This window comes from Dermacentor andersoni, chromosome 3 (genome assembly GCF_023375885.2).
Source record: "Dermacentor andersoni chromosome 3, qqDerAnde1_hic_scaffold, whole genome shotgun sequence".
Lineage (NCBI taxonomy): Eukaryota > Metazoa > Arthropoda > Arachnida > Ixodida > Ixodidae > Dermacentor > Dermacentor andersoni.
Genome location: NC_092816.1, coordinates 44,772,402 through 44,785,565, shown reverse-complemented (window position 1 = coordinate 44,785,565; position 13,164 = coordinate 44,772,402). Strand labels below are relative to the sequence as shown.

Below are 13,164 nucleotides of genomic sequence, written 5' to 3'. Positions count from 1 at the left end.
AAAAAGAAAGTGAATTCCTGCTACTACAGTTTGAAACTGAATTCAAGAATGTGTGCCCCCTTGCTTCGCAGAATTTGACCTTTTTTTTTTTTTTTTGGAGGCCGATTGTGTACCACATAGATCTGGTGATTATTTTCCATGGCCGATATCGCGTGACAAGCATCGAACGGCACAGACAGTTCTCGCAAAATGCTGACGCGAACTCGACAGCGCGGCGACACAAACTTCGAAAGAAAAGTTAAAGGGGAAAAAGAAGAAAGGCGCCGGCTAAAAGCGGGCACCTGAAAAGTATCACCTGCTTCCAGTAATCCATGTCGCCTCAACGGTTCGGGCGGTGGGCCGTCGGAAAAATCCGGGATCCGTCCGCGGGCTTGCCCCGGGCGAGCACTTTTCGTCGAAGCACCGGCACAAATCGAAACAAAACCGCCGAAGCGTGGTCCAGCCGTGCACCGCCCCGGCACTAGAATGAATCTCGCACAAACCACGGCGCGCCGAGTCCTCCTCCTCCTCCTCCTCGCTCACTCGTTCAGGCAACGGTGAAAGTGTTTCGTCGAGCACACAAATACGTCCGCGGTGGACCGCTTAGCGCGTGGTCCCATCACGCCGCTTCTCCTTTCGGCATCCGAGTGGCTGGCTTTTTGGACGGACGCTGCACAAACAGCCCACGTGAAGGTCGGCACCGCTCCAGCAGAACTGGCGCCCGGGAAAACTTGACGAGCAAAGGGGGCAAAAAAGATCAACAACGGGGGGATCCGCGTGGTACGGAAAGAGAGCGAGCAAGCAACACGAGCGGAGAAGGCTGGCGGTGTGACTGACGCCGTGAACTTAAACTTGGCGGTGCTTCACCGCGTGGAGAACGAGCAACAAGAGACACAAGAAGTCGCGAGTGGTCGTCTCCCGAAGCGGTGTGTGTCGCGCGCGCGGGTAAACGGGAGTCTGCGAGAAGGCGTCGTTGCAGCAGCAGCAGCAGCAGCCTGTCCCAAAGCGTGCCGCACGCGGGCGAATTCGCGACTGGTTTGGAGGAGCAGCAGCAGACGACGACGGAGTAGCAGACGGCGGCGGTCGGGATTGAACGATCAAAAACATCAAAAGAAGAAGCGCTGTTGCTGCGGCTGCTGCTGGAGGGGGAGAGCGGAGGGGCGGCAGATTGCAGACACACAAAGATAAATACGACGAGTGGCGGCGGGCAGGGAGGGAGGTGGCGCCATCTGTCCGGCTGTTCTCGCGGTGTGGTCTTCCACAGCCGCCGGCACCACAACAGCCGCAGTGGGAAAGGAGAGCGTCGTCGAAGGTGCGCGCGGTGCTCCGCCTGTGTGTATTTGTTAACGTCGCTTTCATTCGTTCGTGCTTTCATTTTTTTTTAATGTTGTTCTTCTGTGTTGATTTCTGACGTTCTGGTTAAGAAGAAGCAGGTTTCCTTCTTTACTACCCAGGTCCCAACTTGCATCCCCTCTTTTCTCTCCCTCTTTCGCTTGCAAACGCGAGCGTAAAGAAAGAAGAAGAAGAAAAAAAAGAGCCTTGTTCCCTCTCGCTTCTGAAGCTGGGATGGGACCGACGGAGCCTAGCGCGCTCTTTGCGGCGCCTGTTTTGGGAGAAGGTGAAGAACGAAACTTTGTGGCTATATTTTTCGCTCCTTTCTTTGTAGAACAGAAATAGAGCACTCCTGTGTCGTATGACGGGCTCGACACTAGCGTCCCCGCGGGCGACGGGATTATGCGCGCCCCCATGTCTCGCCCGTATCACTCTTGTATGTAGTTCAGCGCTTTTCGCTTTCGTTCTTTCGCATGGATCCCTGTTTACTGTTGCACTTTTCTGCGCATGCCTCGACGTAGAATAACGCAGGTGGGGACCTTGCGAGCAAAGAAAGAAGAGGAAAGAAGGAATAGAGAGAGAGAGAGAGAGAAAGCAAATAGGGGAGCTGTCCAGTTTTGTCGCTGCAGCCTCTGGAAGTTCGTCCGTTATGATGAATGTTTGTTGTAAAGAAGACGTCAGAGATTGCGAAGCCGTTCTGGAGGAAAAGAAAAGTAATAGATTTGTACCGATACGTCCGCGTGTGTCCCGAGACAGATTTCTGCCTACGTGCCTGTTCGGAAGAAAGGAACACACCTACTTTTTGGACACATGAACAAGATATCAGTTATCTACTTTCTCATTTCTCCCTGCTGTTTTGGTTCGCTTTTAATATGAGGAGTGGCCGCGGCTGCAGTATCGTTGTTGTAATCTTTCATTTTTAACGATGTTCGCATTCTGTGTGGTGTCCACTCGGTAGAATAGAGATATACATGTAGTGGGAAAGCTGAGAGGTCCGCCTGAATCAAAGTTCTGACTTACCACTCAGCATTGACGAAGGGAGCCGGGAGTGAAGAGGTAGAGAGAGAGGGAGAGAGAGAGGTGTTGACGATGAGAGTGAATATGATGGTGGGTGAACTTGGACAGCAAGGACTCTTCAAAGTCTCAAATCTAGACCGCTGTCGTGCGAGAATCGGTGAGAGCCTTTACAACATCACGCCGAGAAGAATCCGTCCAAGGTCTCTATAGAACCTTTTCAGACAAAGGTCGGTAGGTAAACTTGAGCAAATGTTGCACCAATGATTGCCTATGCACCGCATATCGCGGACAAATGCACAAGACGGGTTCTGTTGTCTCGCGCATACCTCGCAGTACGGACTGCCTGCACGGCCAGCAAGGTGTAGGTATCGCCGAGTGAACGGCGAACAAGCTTGCATAACTTTTGATCGTGGGCGGTAATTTCGTTTGTATCTTTGGGTCGAGTCAGGAAAGCTTGCCTCGATGACGATGAATCGGTAGCGTCCAGAATGTTCTAGTGTTTTCGTACAATAGCGTATGCGCTAGAGCGTTATTTTGTGTCCGGTTGAGAAAACGGGATGGACACTTGCGTGGCATTAATGTGGGCCATCTTTGCCTCTTCATCGGCCAGCTCATATTCATATTAGGCCACAGTGCCCAGGAATCCATAGAAGCGCTATATACAAGGGCCAGTTCTCAGGGCGAAATCGTGTAGCCTTACCACGTTTTGAGCAAGGAGATAGTAAGACCTTCGTTTCAAGGTAGAATCGCCCACTTGCAGCGCTGATTTCGCGTCGCAAAATATACTCCAGGCTTGAGGCGGTTGATTCGATATAAAAACAGACTGCTTCACTGGAGAAAGTATTTCGTCAAGACCAAGTCGAGAACAGCAGTGCGATCCAACTCGCGAGAATTATAACAAAGCAACACGCTGATAATAGAGGCCTAATGGATACTCTGCTCGTGCTTGAGCATCGACGCATTGTTGTAATCGCACCGCTGGCCCGAGTTGTTGGGGTCTCGGTGCTGACGCCCGTTATTGCCAATGGGTCGCAAGCCCCAAGGGTAGCGTTGGCCTGGCGGCCTGGGGCACTGGAAGCATCCGAAGGTCCCGGCAAAGCATGAGAAGACTGGTAACAGAACAACTTGTTTATTCTAACATAGCAAAAGAGCGGCCGGTCAGGTCGACCGGAGTGGAGAGACGGGAGAGCACGTAACTCAACAGTACAAATCGGAGCCTCTCCCTGGCGTCCGGGGGCAGCTGCTCTTATACTCTCGGCGTCGCGGTCCAAAAGGGAAGGAGGGAAGGTCACGGGATGAAGGTCACGGGACGGCGCAGCAGTGGCCCACGACGGCGCGAGCGGTTGAGCCGAGAGACCTCCAGGCCCCTCATTCGGGGAACTCCGCTCCCCGGCTGCCGCGCTTTGACAAGCGAGGGCACACACACACACACGCACACACGAAGACACGTGGCACTGAAACACGCCTGGACACGCTTGGCGGGTAGGCGTTGCGGCGTCGTTGAACGGGCCAAAATGTCCGCCGCTTTGAACAAAGCCCCGGCGTCCGTTGCATCCGCGCCGGCATTACCGCGCGTTGTAGGCGAAACGTAACAGACCGCCCCGCCGGGGGAAGGAGATCCCGATGGTCAGGGGACTGCATCCGCTGTCCGGAGGGATGTCGCTCGATGATGCCCATAACCGAAGTCGGGCGTCCTTTGGCGTTTCTTGAGCGCAGTGCACAGAGAAGGCCTCGTTCTCACGTTCAGGTGCACACAGGACACTGCAAAGTGACTTCGGGAGAGTTGACATTTTGTTCTCGTTTCCGGCAAGCGTTAGAACTACGCCGAAAGTCAACCGCTCAGTCAGCAAGCACGGCACAACCCTCACTAAGCCCTGCCAGGCTCTTCCCCCTTTTATACTGCTGCCTAGTTCCTTACAGTAGTTTAGCAGCACTCAGAACGCGTCCACAAATCGGAAAATTTGCACTAAAAAGCACATCATCACTTTGAAACACTACACAAAAGCAATAGGTTAAAAATCCTGCCTCAGGAAGAAAAACATCAGTAACAAGCAATTTTGAGGCTGATTCCCACGTTAGGGGCTTCGACTTAAGCCATCGGCGTTACCGTTGAGACTCCCCTTTTTGTAACGCACCTCAAAGGAATATTGTTGCAAAGCGAGGCTCCAGCGCAGGAGGCGGCCATTTTTGGGAGAGATGGTCTGCAGCCATTGGAGAGGGCAGTGATCCGTTTCAATGATAAACCTCGAGCCAGCTAGGTAACATGACAATTTCTGAACGGCCCACACGATACACGCACACTCTTTCTCGGTGGCGCTATACGCCTGCTCACGACTCGTCAGCTTACGACTAGCATACAGGACGGGGTGTTCTACTTCTCCATTTTCCCGTTGGCACAGTACAATGCCCATGCCTCGCTCACTAGCATCACACTGAACAACGAACCCTTTTGAGTAGTCGGGCGATCGTAGCACAGGCTGGCTTGTTAGGGCGCTCTTTAGGGCGCTAAAAGCTCTTTCCTTTGTCTCGTCCCAGACGACTGTTTGCGGCTCTGTCTTTCTTAGAGCATCCGTCAAGGGAGCCGCGATATCAGAGTACCTGGGGATGTACCTCTGATAGTAGCCGGCGACACCTAAGAACGACCGAATATCGGTCTTCGTGCGCGGTCGCGGGAAGTCTCGCACAGCGGCCACCTTTATTTCAGAGGGGCGGCGACGACCCCGACCAATCACGTGTTCGAGGTAGACAACCTCGGCCTGTGCTAACTGGCACTTGGGAGCCTTGACTGTCAAGCCCGCATCGCGCAGGCGGGTTAGCACTGCCCGCAAGTGCGCCATATGCTCAGGCCAGGATGCGGAGAATATCGCTACGTCGTCTAGATACGGTAAAGCGAATTCTTGCTGTCCCCGCAACACTTTATCCATGAGGCTTGAAAAGCAGTATGGCGCGTTCTTCAAACCAAAACTCAAAACTTTAGGACGGAATGTCCCCATTGGTGAAATGAACGCCGCATACCTACTAGCCTCTTCTGTAAGTGGAACCTGCCAATAACCCCTGACAAGATCTAGGGTGGAAATAAACTGAGCGCTACTCACTCTCTCAAGGCGCTCCTCGATGTTAGGGATCGGATAAATTTGATCCTTAGTGATGGAATTAAGCCTGCGGTAGTCGACGCAAGGACGAGGTTCCTTGCCCGGTACCTCAACTAAAATCAAAGGGGAAGTATAATCACTCTCACCCGCTTCAATAACACCGAGCTGTAGCATTTTCGTTACCTCAGCCTCCATAATATCGCTCTGGCGTGGTGACACCCGGTACGCCTTGGATCGTACTGGCTCTGGGGAGGTAAGTTCTATGTCATGAGTAAGGACAGAAGTCCTACCAGGCCTCTCAGAGAACAGACCTTGAAACTCTTGTAAGAGCTGGTGTAGTTCGGTTTTCTGCTTAGGCGACAGCGATGCTTTACTTATTAAGTCACTAATGACTTGATCGGTGTCTTTCCTGTTCGTCACTGAGCCTAGTCCCGGAAGCTCGACCGGAAGCTCTTCTAACTTTCCCGCATCGGGAATTTCCTCTCCAGTATCTGGTGCCTTTAACGCTACAGGCTCAATTTTATCCCGTTCGGGCGTGCTCTGAATAACAGCTTGCTGCGCCTCTGACCCTTTTTCATCGTTCAACAACGTCGGCCCCGCAACTACCGCCTTTGCAGCGAGCTCCCGAACCTTCGATCTGGTTAAGGCCTGAACGCTAGCCTCACCAAACAAAAGCCCCTTCTCGCGCAGGAGGTGATCGGACCTGTTCGAAAATAGGTACGGGTACTGGGGGGGCAGCATAGATGACACTGCGGCCTCCGTCTCAAGTGCTCCGAAAGGTCCTTCAATAAGCACTTTTGCTACCGGCAGACACACGCTATGAGCTTCCACTGCTTGCTTGATCCATGCGCACTCGCCCGTGAACATATCGGGTTCTACGTAAGAGGGGTGAACTACATCCATTGTAGCTGCGGAATCGCGAAGCACTCGGCACTCTTTCCCGTTCACGAGGAGGTCTCGCATGTAAGGCTCGAGAAGCTTCATGTTCTCGTCAGTGCTGCATATAGACAAAAACACGACTTGTGTTTTTGTTTCTGGACACTGCGCCGAAAAGTGACCCGGCTTCTGGCACGTATAACAAACGCGCGCTTGCCTCGTCTCGAACCGCTTTCTGCGTTCGGCTTCGGTTGCCGCCGTCTCCTTACGTTCGGTCGGACTGCTTTCACTCGCATCCGAACTACGTGTATCCCCCTTTGCTCTCATGGGTGTGAACTTCGGCCTCTCAAACTTGGAGCCAAATTCACCCTTTTGACCGTCCTTAGCTCCGCGAGCCCGACGCGTCACAAACTCCTCGGCTAGCTCAGCGGCTCGAGCCACCGTACTAACGTCTGGCCTATCCAAGACCCAGTACCGCACGTTCTCAGGTAACCGACTATAAAACTGTTCTAGCCCGAAACACTGCAGAACTTTCTCGTGGTCACCAAACGCTTTCTCTTCTTTGAGCCACTCCTGCATGTTTGACATAAGCCTGTACGCAAACTCTGTATACGACTCACTTCTGCCTTTCTCATTTTCCCGGAACTTCCGACGGAACACCTCCGCTGACAGCCGGTACTTTTTTAGCAGACTCGATTTCACTTTGTCGAAATCCTCTGCCTCCTCTCTCTCCAAGCGAGCGACTACGTCGGCCGCCTCGCCGGGTAGCAAAGTGAGCAAGCGCTGTGGCCACGTTTCCCGAGAGAACCCCTGCTTCTCGCACGTTCGCTCAAAGTTAACCAGGAACAAACCAATGTCCTCTCCAAGCTTAAACGGCCGCATCAGGTCAGTCATTTTGAACAATACTCGTTCTCCTGCACCGTGTGCCTGACTTCCATTACGAGCGCGTTCCATCTCTAACTCGAGACGCTTCATTTCCAAAGCGTGTTGACGGTCGCGCTCTCTTTCTTTCTCTTGTTGCTCTTTACGTTCGCGCTCATCTTTCTCTTTCTGTTCTTTAAGTTCGCGCTCCTGTTTCTCTTTTTGTTCTTTAAGTTCGCGCTCCTGTTTCTCTTTTTGCTCCTCCCTCTCCTCAATGGTCTCAAGGCATTCCGACAGCTCGTCATCCTCAGCTTCTAACTCAAGAATAGCCCTTAGCAGTTCTGGTTTTCTGAGTTTGTCTGAGACATCCAGACCCAACTCTCTCGCAAGCTCCAGCAATTTCGGTTTGCGCAACGACTTCAAATCCATGGCTGCTCTGAATGCTGCTTTCTCTACTGCCTACTATTGTCTTGCCGCAAACTAACCCGGTAGCAACGACAACCACAATTACCAGCTCTGTTTCTAACACTAACAAAAGCCTGGCAAAACTCAGAAGAAGAAAGTCCCGCACTCACCAAACCTTGCAGCCAAGACTTCAGCGCAGTCGTTCCGCTGCAGGCAACCAGTCATCACACAGGGCTCGTTGCACTGCTCCCGGATGGTCGTTGAGCTGCTCAGCATACAGTCAACCGCATCTCTTCGCTGCTGGCCTCCGTTGTCGCGATCTCACCGCTGGCAACCAGATGTTGTAATCGCACCGCTGGCCCGAGTTGTTGGGGTCTCGGTGCTGACGCCCGTTATTGCCAATGGGTCGCAAGCCCCAAGGGTAGCGTTGGCCTGGCGGCCTGGGGCACTGGAAGCATCCGAAGGTCCCGGCAAAGCATGAGAAGACTGGTAACAGAACAACTTGTTTATTCTAACATAGCAAAAGAGCGGCCGGTCAGGTCGACCGGAGTGGAGAGACGGGAGAGCACGTAACTCAACAGTACAAATCGGAGCCTCTCCCTGGCGTCCGGGGGCAGCTGCTCTTATACTCTCGGCGTCGCGGTCCAAAAGGGAAGGAGGGAAGGTCACGGGATGAAGGTCACGGGACGGCGCAGCAGTGGCCCACGACGGCGCGAGCGGTTGAGCCGAGAGACCTCCAGGCCCCTCATTCGGGGAACTCCGCTCCCCGGCTGCCGCGCTTTGACAAGCGAGGGCACACACACACACACGCACACACGAAGACACGTGGCACTGAAACACGCCTGGACACGCTTGGCGGGTAGGCGTTGCGGCGTCGTTGAACGGGCCAAAATGTCCGCCGCTTTGAACAAAGCCCCGGCGTCCGTTGCATCCGCGCCGGCATTACCGCGCGTTGTAGGCGAAACGTAGCGAAACGTAACAGCATACAATGTTCTTAAATTGCTGAAACAGTTAACCACATGATACTTATCTGCGGTTACGCGACACAGCGCATGGCACAGGTTACATGACACAGAGATCGGGCAGTGTCCGCATATGCACCTTGCATCGGGCAGAAGGAGCTATAAGACGCTTTTATTTCGCTCTCGCATGTGCCGTTCTTAATGCATATAACTCGATTCGTTTATAAGCAGGCTAGGTGAACATCAGTCGCCGCCCCGTTTCGAAAGGAATGCCAAAAAAGTCATCGTCTTATCAGTTCGGCGTCGCCGACACCTGTCATTAGCGGTGCGAATGAAAATGAAACTACCACTCAAGCGACAACGACCCCGTGTCACGTCTCCTCGCCGATGGTCTGAGCCCAGTCTCACGAGAATTCGCGCTCCTGCTTGATCTCGGTCGCAATAACTGCCCAGTCATGATAAAGCATGCGCACTTCGACGCCTTCATACCTCGCGGGAGCTCTCTTGCTTCGTGATATAGACGACCGGAAAGTGTCGCGGAGAATGCGCATCGGGTCCCGCCCACTTTGATTCCACCTCTCGATATAGGTCACGTGTTCTGCAGCGCCGTCAGCTGTCGTTGTGGAAATCTTCACCGCTATAGGTGAAGCACCCGTGCGAGTAGTAACTGGGACTACAAAGGCACGCAGTCACGTGCTATGTTGCGATTCGGCAAGGTTATCCGGGGCTGCCTAAACACATATGGCAAGTGCACCTTGCTTCGAGTGAACTGTATTCTAAAGGAGCCAATGACAGAGCTTAGAAAGTTTCGAGATCTCATCCTGAGCCACCAGTCAGTGTGACCTCAAACGTCACACCGACGTTCTAGCGCTGAGGCTCCGGCGCGAATTTTTTTTTTTTTTTATATAGAAGAAACGGAGCTTTCAATTGCTTGTTCTCTTCTAATAATCAACCTATATAACCATGCAACTACTCAAAACACAGTTTCGAAACAATATTTTATCTACATGTGTGCACTCATTTAGCGTTTCCTTCTATAGTGTCCCTTTAACACTGGCATACATGTTCAGTACGAGAATGTACGCACGTGGCAGGTTCAATGCTAGCTTAAAATATGCGCGTAACTCGGCATAAGTATCGTAGCAAAACTTTCAAATCGGGCGCTAGCTGCCCGGCACTGATTCAGCGGGACACCATCTCAGGACGCGGAACTGCGCACAAAGCGAATCAACTCTGCTAACTCTGCGAATCAAGTTTCGTGATAAAGAAAAAAATGGTCGATATCCAGACAAATAAACCAAAATTCCTTCGACGACCAATCAGTATTATTCATTTCCGCCTAATTTTGTAGACGAGAAGCCGCGCTGATACGCCCGGGTCGGAGACGACACGAGCAGCAAGGACAGGAAATCGCGACCCAGTCGATGAAACTGACAAGGTGAGAAAGAAAAAGAAAGATAAACACGCAGAATGTACTCGAGCCACACCCCCGCCGAGCGAGCGTCTCGACAAGAGGACACGCATCGGTGATCGAGCCTCCCTAACCGCGTCGCGCCCTCCCCGGAACACCCCACGTCGCGCCCCATCGAATGAATGCATTGCATGGATGGATGGATAGATGTGTGCGTTGTCTGAACGTGCGTGGCCGTGAGGGCAAAGGGGTGGAGGTTAAATATCCGCGGTAAAAAACGCGACTCAAGACTTAATGCGGCGTGTTTATATATATATGTGATGAACGGGACGTATATAAAGGAGCGAACGTGCGGCTTCTTTCTGGCAATGCTGCGGGTAATATCGGGTCATCGTCGAATATGTATACCTATCGGCAAGAGGTCGCTTCTCCCTCGTTCCATTGTGTTGGCGAGAGGCGCCGTGCTGCGCGCTGCGGCGTTTGTGAGAGTTGCTGTGCCGATTCACAGCAGAGCGTATAGTATGCAAGTGCCCCATCGTGGGGTGTACCGACATAACTCGAGAGATTATCGCGATCGAGCCATACCGTGAGCCCGAGAAGAACCGCCCCACGCACAACCCACAGTATGGGTGTAGAACCGCTTCGAAAGGAAGGACGGAAACCAACTTTATTCGAGGTCCTGCAGGCCACGAGAGCTTTGGGGCTCTCATGGAGTGGGCGTCACCCACGACGGAACCGGGAGGTTGAGTTTCCTGGCGGCGTCGTGGACCTGCTGGACGGCCCAGAGTTGGGGAGCGAGTTCTTCGCCCCGGATTGCTTCTTCAAGCTTGCGCTTGTACGGTTCGGAGTTTATGTGAGCTTGCGAGCACGGCCAGAGTAAATGATAGACGTTAAGGGATGTATTGCAATTGGTGCAATAAGACTTGTCGTAGAGCTCAGGCATGTAATGTTAGGTGTTACGTGGCACATTCTGCTGTGTTGTTGGAGTCTGGGCGTTTAAGTGCTTGTTCTCTCGGAAGCTCCGTGGTGTCGCTGCATGTTTCGAGTATACAAGAAAGTCCCGCGTCTTGATTATCTTGAAGAAACTTCGCTACCTGACGCGACCACTGCAAAGCTCTTAAATAGTTATTGGAGGTCACTCGTATTGTTAATAAGTACTAGGATACGACATGCACGTGAATTTTCTTGCTGCTCAAAGTAACTGTAACTGTACGTGCGTGCGCGTCATACTATATACAGGGTGTTTCAGCAAACACTCTCAAACATTCTTTTAAAGATTGTCCATGGCGGATAGCACAATTCTAGTCAATCAGCTGGTCTACCCCAAGAGGCGGACGTTACTTGCACAAAATATTGAAATGCATAGGCGAGTAATTAACAAACTAACTAATTAAGTTTGTAACTAGTTACCTTACGGCACATAATGCAATTTTCAAATTCCAGCGGGTGAGACTGCGAGGCATATCCACTTGAAACGAATTGTGTGGATAACATTAATATGCGCCGTGAAATGTGCGGTAAAAATTCAGTGTCGTTCCAGTTACTTTCTTAACAATACGTCGTTTCATGCATTGAAGCACAGAAGTAACTGGAACGCCAATGCATTTCTCCGCAAAGTTCGGGAATTAATTTCTCGAAACCGGTGTCATCCTGAGAAGTCGTTCCAAGTGTATCCCTAGCATTACGAACTCCCCAGCTAGAACTGCAATATGTGCCATAATGTAATCAGACAAAAACTTAATTAGTGATGTTTTGTTAAATATTCGATCATGCATCTCCAATTTTTTTTTTCCTTCAGGTAATGTCGCCTCTTCGAGTAGACCAGCTCATGGACTAGAATTGTGCTATCTGTTACAGACAATTTTTATATATTTTGGAAAGTGTTCGCCGAAACGCCCGCTATACACACCCCATTCCCCAACCAACCGCGGGGCAACGACGGGACCGGCTGACCAGCTCAACCGCTGCGGACCAGTACCGACTGATGGACAGGACCAGACGGGCGGCGAGGGGCCGTGACAAACCAAAACCATTTTTCTGCTCAATTGGCCATAAAATGTAATCATCAAAAAAGAAAAGTATGTCAATTATTAACATACTTTTTCTGTTTTCTTCTGTGTTCTGTTTCTCGCTTTTCTTCTGTATGCCTAACATTTTTGTTGTTTGTTGTTGTTGTTGTCGAAGGCTTTTCTCGTCGTTTCACAGAGAAAATTGTTGCATATATATATAGCTTCCTCCTCTTATGATAGCCGCCCCATTTAATGAAGTACAAAAGATTCAAATGTTAGGAGGTCGTTTGTGATAGACAATGCAAGTTCAGATAAGCACGCTAGGTATAACACTGCACGGTGTAAAACAACACCCAGCGAAAAAAAGACAAAAGAAAGAAAGAAGAAGGAAACTCGGCACTACACGACACATCCGAGCGTCAACTCTCTCTCTCTCTCTCTCTCTCACTATATCTATATATATATATATATATATATATATATATATATATATATATATGCTCTGAGTGCTTGCAAATCTCCAGTGAGCCCCACAGCTGGTTCACAGCCTCCCATTCGCGCAACGACTACTAGCCCTTGGGTGATCCTAGATGACTTATACGCACATCGCCAGCTATGGGACATCGATGTCACGGCGCTTCGCTCACACACAGTCTTCACTCTATTCCTCTTTCTATTCGCCCTTTCTCTTAAGCCACTGTAAGGTAGCAAACCGAACGCTCGGCTGGTTGACCTCCCTCTCTATCTCCCTCTCCCTCTCTCTCTCTCTCTCTCTCTCTCAGAGTGGCATGACTCGTCCGGAGAGCAGGTGCATCTTTAAACAAAAATTTAAACCAATTGGTTTGCGCACATGATGGTTGCATGCGTGTACCTAAGTGGATAACGAAGCTGCACACAAACCCTAATTGAAGATAGTATAGACACGAATAAACTTAATTTCCCTCACACTATTGATGACAAATAATTTTCGTTTCATCATAGGGATCAATTCTGTTAAAATCAAGAAATGGTATCTCTTTCAGCGTGAACAGAAAAAGTTACCCACCTGCGGAAAGTTGTTTTTTCATCCACTTTCAATTCCATTAATTTATAATTTCTTTATTTCAATTAGTAAGTACAAATAATATCCCCTGTGTTGTCTTTGGTGTCTGTTTGTTGGCTTCTTATGATATAAATTTCCATGCCACTCATGTAAGGAAGAGTAGCCGTCCCCATCTATA

At 50.9% G+C, this 13,164-nt stretch overlaps 1 protein-coding gene across 2 annotated transcripts in view; it reads right to left on the bottom strand.

Annotated features, from left to right (window-relative positions):
• The window catches only part of Myo61F (unconventional myosin 61F), a 138,291-nt gene extending 137,236 nt beyond the window's left edge, over nucleotides 1–1,055 (bottom strand). The window contains exon 1 of one of the 2 annotated variants that reach the window (XM_050166641.3): nucleotides 296–1,055. In XM_050166641.3, coding sequence (XP_050022598.1) covers nucleotides 296–313 — 18 coding nt within the window. In that variant the 5' untranslated portion in view covers nucleotides 314–1,055. The remainder of the gene's footprint in view (nucleotides 1–295) is intronic. The other variant, XM_050166634.2, reaches the window with a different exon arrangement.
• Nucleotides 1,056–13,164: the final 12,109 nt, after the last annotated feature.